General features: G+C 39.7%; 1 protein-coding gene across 2 annotated transcripts in view; it reads right to left on the minus strand.

The window, feature by feature from the left end:
• The window catches only part of CLEC4A (C-type lectin domain family 4 member A), a 33,757-nt gene extending 26,904 nt beyond the window's left edge, over positions 1-6,853 (minus strand). Inside the window, exons 1-3 of one of the 2 annotated variants that reach the window (XM_058282723.2) lie at positions 6,666-6,853; positions 6,221-6,358; positions 4,027-4,143 (exon numbers count right to left, since the gene is read on the minus strand). In XM_058282723.2, coding sequence (XP_058138706.1) covers positions 4,027-4,143; positions 6,221-6,302 — 199 coding nt within the window. In that variant the 5' untranslated portion in view covers positions 6,303-6,358; positions 6,666-6,853. Of the gene's footprint in view, positions 1-4,026; positions 4,144-6,220; positions 6,537-6,665 lie in introns of those variants that run through there. The other variant, XM_058282724.2, reaches the window with a different exon arrangement.
• Between the last annotated feature and the right edge of the window lie 2,716 nt (positions 6,854-9,569).

The raw sequence follows: 9,569 nt of genomic DNA on the forward strand, positions 1-9,569 counted from the left end.
GAAAGGACAAATGAGTTTATATGGCTATGAGTCTCTAAAAAAGAGTCTGGAGGTTGTCAGAAGGATTGCCCTTATGCACACCTGATCAGAGTCTCAGAGACTGATAAAGTAGATACAACCCCAGGTATTGGTTCTTCTGAGGGCTAAAGAGACCCACAGGTTTTATGGTCATGGCAAATGGAGTTCACTGCCATGTCAGTTGGCCCTTCTTTGGAGTTGGTGTCTCTGTATGATGGAGCTGGACTCAGATGTGATCTCTTTTCACAAGCCTTCCCTGTTACTTTACTGGAATTGTAGTTGATGCTGGGTTTTAAGATATATCTAGGGGATTTGAATCCCTGGACTGACGATATGATAGCCAGGCCCTGAGCCTCAACAGATTTCAGCTCCTACACTCTGGTTTATTGGACTTAACCCACTCAGCTAACATGGAGTTGAAGAATGTCAACCACCACACCAGGAACCTAGAGTGCCTACAACTGAAAGCAGGAGGATTGCATCCAGTATCCATGTGGAATCTGAGCCCCCTCTTGACATAGATGTAGAATGGACACAACCAATCCAAGGTCCACAGGAAGGAGGAATACAGTAAGGATTAAAGTGGACTTACTGATATTCTATTCATGAACTATTGTAGGTAGTAATCGAGAAAATGTGGCATTGGTGTGGAAAAAGTGGTCATGGTGGCTGCTGGGTGCAGGGAATGGGAGGAAGAGATGAGATGTGGAGGCATTTTCGGGACTTGGAGTTGTCTTGGGTGGTGCTGCAGGGACAATTACTGGACCTGTAGATCCTCCCATGGCCCACTGGATGGAACGTGGGAGAGTATGGGCTATGATGTGGACCTTTGACAATGAGGTGCTGCGATGCCTAGAGATGTACTCACCAAATGCAATGGATGTGTCATGATGATGGGGGAGAGTGTGGCTGTGGGGGGAGTGGTGGGGTGTGGGCCTCATATTTTTTTAATGTAATATTTTTTAAAAATGAATAAAAAATTAATTTAAAAAATAACTCAAAATGGATCATGGAGCTATATGTAAAACATAAAACAATAAAAATTACAGGAGAAAATCTAGCTGGTCTTGGGTTTGATGATTTCTTAGATACAACAGCAAAAGTATGACTCATAAAAGAAAAAAATGAAAAGTTGGATTTCATTGAAATTAAAATCTTCTGTTCTGCAAAAAAAAAAAGACACTTCTAAGAGGATGAAAAGCCACAGATTGGGAGAAAATATTTGCAAAACTTATCTGAAAAAGGATGAATCCAAAATGCACAAAGCACTTTTTTAAACAACAATAAGAAAACAAACAACTCAAATTTTTATAATGGGCAAAAGATCAGAGCACCTCACCAAAGAAAATGGACAGATGGCAAATAAGTATATGAAAATATGTTCAACATCATGTGTCCCTAGGGACTTGGTTTAAAACAACAATGAGATACAACTACACATCTATGAAGAGGTATAAAATCCAGAAAACCGAAAATACCAAATGTTGGTTAGTATTTGGAGTAACAGGAACTTTCACTTACTGCTGGTGGAAATGAGAAATGGTATTTCCACGTTGGAAGACAATTTCACAGTTTCTTACAAAGCTAAACACTGTTTTACCATACGATTCAACGATAACATTCCTAATTTTCAATTTCTATTGCATTGAAAATGTATGTCCAAACAAAACCTGCACACATATGTTTACAGTAGCTCTATTCATAATTGCCAAAACTTGGAAGCCACCAAGAAATTCTTCAATAGGAGACTAGTGTGGTAATTTCACATGATGGAATATTATTCAATGATGAAAAGAAATGAGGTACCAAACAATGAGAAGACATAAAAGAACCCTAAATGTATATAGTTAAATGAAAGAAACCAGTCTGAAAAGGTTACATACTGTTTGATTCTTACTATATGACATTCTGGAAAGGCAAACTATAGAGGCAGTAAAAACATTAGTGGTTGCCAGGGATTTAGGGGTGGGGAGTGGCAAAAAAAAAAGAAGGAATGAATAATAGGTAGAGAGCAAGGCATTTTTAGGATGTGGAACAATCCTGTATGATACTGTAATGATGACTACATGACATTATGCATTTGTCAAAACCCATAGAACTGAACAACATAAAGAGTGAACCCTAATGTAAACTATGGAATTTAGTCAATAGTGATGTGCCAATATTGGTTCATCATTTGTAACAAATGTATCTCACCTATGCGAGATGTTAATAAAAGGGGAAAGTGTGGGCAGGGTAGAAGTTTTGTATTTTCTGCTCTACTTTTCTGTAAACCTAAAACTACTCTAAAAAAATAAAGGCTATGTTATGGATTGAATTGTGTCTCCCCAAAATGATAGGTTCAACTCATGGCACAGGGTTCCAGGTATATAACCCATTTTGGAAATAGGACCTTTGAAGATGTTATTAGTTAAGATAAGGTCAAACTGGATTAATGTGAACCCTAATCCAATATGAGTGGAGTCCTTATAAGCAGAAGAAATCTGGACACAGAGAGAGACAGAGAGAGAAATGGCCATGTGATGGAGGCAAAGATTCAGTTACACTGCCAAAATCCAAGGAACACCATGGTTTGCCAACTTGCCACCAAAACCAAGAGAGAAGGACTTGCTGAAGCCTGGATTTCAGACTTCTAGCCTCCGTAACTGTATGACAATACATTTCTGTTGTTTAAGCTGAATAGTCTGTGCTACATTGTTACAGCCACCCTGCCAAATCAAGAAAGACTATTACTTCAAAAAAAATTCAGGCAGCAGACTTGGCCCAGTGGTTAGGGCATCCGTTTACCACATGGGAGGCTCCACGGTTCAAACCCCGGGCCTCCTTGACCCGTGTGGAGCTGGCCCATACGCAGAGCTGATGTGCGCAAGGAGTGCTGTGCCACGCAGGGGTATCCCCTGCGTAGGGAAGCCCCACGCACAAGGAGCGCACCCTGTAAGGAGAGCCGCCCAGCGTGAAAGAAAGTGCAGCCTGCCCAGGAATGGTGCTGCACATACGGAGAGCTGACACAAGATGACAAACAAAAAGAAACACAGAGTCCCGTGCCGCTGACAACAGAAGCGGACAAAGAAGACGACGCAGCAAATAGACACAGAGAACAGACAACCGGGGTGGGGGGGGGAGGGGAGAGAAATAAATAAATAAATCTTTTTTTAAAAATTCAAAGGGGAATTCTTCCTGGAATATTTCTTTCCATCTTCTGCTTGTCCACCTGTTCATCCCAAAATATAACCTGCTCTGCACTCAAATAGAGTTGACCTTATAAACTGTACTGAGGAAATATAGATTTGGCCTCACACAGCTGCTTAGTGTTCAGATGGTGTCCTATAGATTTCAGTCTATAACACAAAGGTATGCCAAATATACATTCTTCAATTTCTCTAAAGAAAGGAGATTCCAATATTTTTGCAAAATTGTAACTAAAAACCCAATAAAGAATAGAATATCAGTAAGTCCACTCTAATCCATACTCTACTCCTCCATCATAATGGAAGAAAATGTAGCATTGATGTGGAGAAAGTGGCCATGGTAGCTGCTGAGGGTAGGGAGAGGGAAGAAGAGATATGATGTGGGGGCATTTTCAGGACTTGGGGTTGGCCTGGATGGTACTGCCATGGCCCACTGGGTGGACTGGGGGAAAGTGTAAACTACAATGTAAACCACTATCCGTGTGGTGCAGCAGTGCTCCAAAATGTATTCACCAAATGCAATAAATGTGCCACGATGGTGAAAGAGGTTGTTGATGTGGGAGGAGTGGGTAAGGGGTTGGGGGCTATATGGGGACCTCATTTTTTTAAATGTAACATTAAAAATAATAAAGAAAAAAAGGTAAAAATAAATAAATAAAGAGAAAAATTCCCAACAGACTCCCACTAATTAGGTCTCCTCCAGAGAAAGCTTCTTTTCCAGATTTCTGGTTAAACCATTTGTTTAATATCAGTATCTAATGGATACACTTCCTGTTTAAGGGAAGCATACTATCCTTATTGATTCAGTTGGCATACTTACTGATAAAAGCAATCAAGAATGAGATTGCCAATAGCAGCAGAAGTATCAACAATGAGGCAAGAAGCAGCTTGGGAAAACTGGGGCTACTTTTGTGAGGGCTGGTCTTCTCTTTGGGAGCTGAAGGAGAAATCAATTTAGATTCATCAGTAATAAAATCTATCTTTACCTTTTATTCCTCCTCATCTTCTTCTCCCTTTTCTTATATGACACACAATTACTAATTGTATGCCATTCGCAATAAGGAATAGAAAGGAAATAATGTTCATTGGAAAATTCCAAAGACGTATTTGGAAAATACATAAAGGCACAAATTCCAACCACTGAGAGGTAACTGTTGGCATTTTGGTATATATTCTTTCAGAATTTTTAAAGTAATTATACATACATAATCACTTTCCCACATGATTGACACACCATAAATACTGATTTCTGATCTGCATTTTTATTAACACTATATCATGAACATTTTCCTTAACATTCTTTTTTTATTTATAGTTACATATAATATAAGTGGAATCATAGAATATGTTACACAATATATTTAATTTAACATTCTTTATTATAGTCACATAGTATTTTGTTATTATTTAAATAAGTCTCAAGATGTTTTTCCAATATTAACTACCTTAAATAATGTTATTGTAGATAAAGCTCTATAATCATCCCTGATCATTTCCTTAGGATAAGGTCCAGTCTTTTTTAACCACCATTTCATTATTAAGAGTCAGTTAAGGGGAAGCAGACATGGCTCAACTGATAAGAGTGTTCATCTACCATATGGAGGGCCCAGGGTTCGATACCCAGGGCCTCCTGACCCGTGTGGTAAGCTGGCAAGTGCAGTGCTGCTGCGTGCAGTGCTGCTGCATGCAAGGAGTGCTGTGCCACACAGTGGCGCCCCCATGTAGGGGTGCCCCATGCTCAAGGACTGCGCCCTGCAAGGAGAGCTGCCCTAGTGAAAAAAGCACAGCCTGCCCAGGAGTGGCGCCGCACACATGGAGAACTGACGCAGTAGATGACACAACAAAAAAGAGATGCAGTTTCCCCGTGTCACCTGACAATGCAAGCATACACAGAAGAACACACAGTGAATGGACACAAAGAGCATACAATGGAGGGGAAGGGGAAAGAAATAAAGAGAATAAATCTTTTTAAAAAAGAGCCAATTACAGACCACTTTCTGAAAGTTATAGGATATTGTTGAGTTCAGGGGAGGGAAGGGACCAGTATTGTAAGATATTATCTCATTTTTAGAAAAAAAAGGTTAAGTATAGTTATTCCTGGAAGAATATACATGAAAATATAATTTACAGTTAACTCTGGATGGTAAGATTAAATATAACAAAACTTTTTGTACCTCTGGCTTTTACATTTTTCTATAACGAGCATTATTACTTGTGTAATAAAGAAATGGCATAAAATATTCTAAAGAGGGAAAAAAGTTTCCTTCAGTGCAGTCCTACCTCCAGCAATATAAAGTTTTAGAAAGCCTGAGCAATCTTAACCACCCCTCATAGCTTCTTGAAATCTATATGCACTTTTTTCTCTTTTTCTGTTATTTATCTAACATACCATGCATGCCACCCATATTACCTTTTATCTACTTCACTTCCATACTTAATGAGTCTGTCTTGGAAATGTAATATGCAATGGATTTCTTGAGCTAAAAAAAAAAATTTCCCTTAAGATTTAAGAGACTTAGTTTCTTTGGAAGACTTTATAGTCTTCACTCTGCAATGCTTTTGTTGTACTTCAGCCAATACTAAAAATATTCACTCAACTTCCTCTACCCAAACTCCCCTCCAGTTGGTCAAAATACAAACTCCACTAGTCCATCAATAAACCTCTGTCTAGGTTGGACTTGGTTTCAAGGGCTGTACACAAACACTCAACTCAGAAGACACAGCAGCACAATTTCTCATCAGCATTATCACTTTCCTTAGCTCAAGACTATAGTTGATTTCTCACACCTCACTTGTCTCATAGTCAGTGGAATTAAGGCTAAAGATAGTATCATCACATCTCTTCTTCCCTGTCATGTATCTGTACAACCCTTTATTGCCTATCTGTAGGAAACTCAATCTTCAGGGACTCCTCAGTGTTTCCCAGACATGGCCAGTCACAGAATCAGCAGCTATAATCTATACTTCATTCTTCATCTCATCACCAACTCTGACGACCAGAAAATGTTTCTTACCTGAAAGAGGTTTTGAGTTGGTACCTGAGGTCTGGGATTCATTTTTGAAACGCACTTCAGCATAGGTGATCTCTGAAGCCATACTGAGAAAAGGACTTCTTTCTTCAGAAAATCTGCTACATCTCTTCCTTAAAACATCTTATAAATGAGAACCAAACATGGTGGTAAACTGTCATTCTTCCTATCACTCAATAAATAAGAGCACACGTTTCAAAGTAGACACATGCCTCTGAGAAGTATCTCACAAAATATAAAAACCTCAATGTGGAACCACTCAGTCCACAGACAGAAGCCCAATCCCCACTATCAGCACAGCTTTCAATCATACTTTAGCAATATAATAAAAGTAGGAACTCAAAGAGTGGTGAGAAAAACAAGAAGGAAAGGAAAAGAGGAACAAAGCATTACAGAAATCTTTCCTGAAAACTGTATTCTCTGAACTCACCAGCAAGAATTAAATTCAAGCATTCGTATATATCCACTGACAAACATAATTATTTGTAGACCAACCAAGTTGGATAAATGTTCGTTCATATTGGATTTACTTCATCATTTGTGGCTGATAAGACAGATTCTTGGCAGTGCATTCTAAAAGATCTCTGAAGTAAAAAATCATGGCAGCCTCCTCACTTTGAAGAGTCAGCTTCCTCTAGTGCAGTGCGGAAGTTACAAATACTAAACTTTTTTTCCTGAACCATCTGAGAGTAAGTTCTGCACTGGTATCCCATCATCCCCAAATACTTTAGCGTATATTTCCTACAAACAAGCACCTCCCCTTGAGCAACTATAATATAATCATCAAAATCAAGAAATTTATTTTCATATATTATTACCATCTAGTCCTCAGACCCCATTCAAGTTTTGCCAATTATCTCAAAATCATCATTATTAGCATTTAGTTGTCATTCCCGTTAGTCTCCTTCAGTAGGAATAATTCTTTAGTTCTCACTTGACTTTCATGACCTAACGTATTAAAGATTACAGACCAGGTTTTCTGTATAATTCTCTCAATTTGGGTTTATCTGGTGTAATCATTACCTCCTATCTGGTGGTACACAATTTCAACTTGCCCCATTATTGATGATATTCACTGTGATAATCTGATTAAGATGATATCTACCAGATTTCTCCATTGTAAAGTCTTTTTTTTGTTTTTTGTTTTTTATTTCTCTCCCCTTCCCCCGTCCCCCGGTTGTCTGTTCTCTGTGCCCATTTGCTGTGTGTTCTTCTGTGACCACTTCTTTCCTTATCAGCGGCACCGGGAATCTGTGTTTCTTTCTGTTGTGTCATCTTGTTGTGTCAGCTCTCCGTGTGTGCGACACCATTCTTGGGCAGGCTGCACCTTCTTTCACACTGGGTGGCTCTCCTTACGGGGCGCACTACTTGCGCACGGGGCTCCCAGCGTGGCAGGGCACTCCTTGTGCGCATCAGCACTGCACATGGGCCAGCTCCACACGAGTCAAGGAGGCCCAGGATTTGAACTGCAGACCTCCCATGTGGTAGGTGGATGCCCTATTCATTCAGCCAAGACCGCTTCACTCCATTGTAAAGTTACTCCTTTCCCCTTTTGCAATTAATAAGTATTTTGTGGGGAGACGGTCTTTGAAACTATATAAATAGCTCACTAATTGTTTTAGTTTGCTAAAAGCCTTTGAAAGCAATACACCAGAAATGGATTGGTTTTTACAATGGGGTTTGGGGTTTTTTTTTTTTAAGATTTATTCATTTTTCCCCACTCCACCCCCCCCCCCCACTCCCCATTGTCTGCTCTCTGTGTCCATATGCTGTGCGTTCTTCTGTGCCTGCTTGTATTCTCATTAGGTGACTCCGGGAATCGATCTTGGGAACTTCCAGAGTGGGAGAGAGGTGCTCATCCTCTTGTGCCACCTCAGCTCCTTGGTCTGCTATGTCTCCTATTATCTCTCCTCTGTGTCTCCTTTTGTTGCATCATTTTGCTACGCCAGCTCTCTACGTGGGCCAGCACTCCATTCAGGCCAGCTTGCCACACAGGCCAGCTTGCTTTCAGCAGAAGGGCCCCGGGTTTTGAACCCTGGACCTCCTGTATGGTAGATGGGAGCCCAATTGCTTGAGCTACATCTGCTTCCAAAAATGGGGTTTTATTGGCTTGCAAGCTTACAGTTCCAAAGCTGAGAAAAGTGTCCAAATCAAGGCATCGTCAGGCGGTGCTCTCTCCCCAAAGACCTGGACTCCTCTGAAATATGGTAAGGCATGTGGTGACATATGCCAGTCTCCACCTTCTCTTCCAGGCTCCATTGTGTTCAGCTCTTGGCTGCTCCACCTATGGCTTTCTCTTTCAACTTCTGTGGGTTCCTCTCTGAGCTCCTATATTTCTGGGTCTCTCTCCATATTCATCCCATTTATAAAGGACTCCCATAAGAGAATTTAGACCCATCCTCAGTCAGCCCTACTGAAGTAACCTAATCAAAATCCCTCACCTACAATAGGTTCTCTCCCACAAGAATGGACAGCTCTAACTACATTATTTTCTGGATTCCATCCACCATCAACCTGTCTCATTCCTTGTCAAACTTTCAAATCATTCATTATTTTTTATAAAGTATAGCTTCATTGTTTCCTATTTTATTCAATGGATTATAATCTGCCACTATCATTGTTTATTTTGATGCTCTAATTGTCCAAGTTGGGGCTAGTAGAGAATCTGGAAAATATGCATTGTTACTCCCAATTTAACCAAGAAGTAAACTGAGAATCTGAGATATTAACTAATTGGCCAGATCACATATCCAGTAAAAATATTTTTAATTTTAACCTAGACTTGTCTAATTCTAAAACACAACTTTGCATTCCAAAATGTTAACTTTCAAGGAATGAGTTACCCAAGCAGATGTTGGATAATTGTATTTCAGGGATAATACTGAAAAGATTATTTTTTACAAAATTACAGTTAAGATCTCTTTCAAACCCAAGTTACTATTATTCCTTTGAACCTATAAGAATATTAAGGATTTTGACTCCAAAAAGGAATCAAGTTGATGTAGTGGTTGCAGACAAATGGGAAGAGCAGAGGGTTCATAGTTCCCCTACTGATGAACAGTCTTTTTACCCAAATCCTATGCAACTAAATGTAGGTCATGGTCACCAGTCATTGGCTGAGAGACACTCCTTCTGCTAAAGAAATATCACAGAATCGGGTCCTTAGAAACTCTCCTACTGAATAACACCAGCCTGTCCTTCAAGAACCACGTGTGAAGCACACCCTTGGCAAATAGCCAAGCTAAGTAGGCTGCAATGTCCATTTTATGGATTGAACTAAGAATTAAATATTTGGTTTTAACTAAATTTAAAGACAAAATGTTTTGAGAACAAC

The sequence above is a fragment of the Dasypus novemcinctus genome, chromosome 20, assembly GCF_030445035.2.
Source record: "Dasypus novemcinctus isolate mDasNov1 chromosome 20, mDasNov1.1.hap2, whole genome shotgun sequence".
Lineage (NCBI taxonomy): Eukaryota > Metazoa > Chordata > Mammalia > Cingulata > Dasypodidae > Dasypus > Dasypus novemcinctus.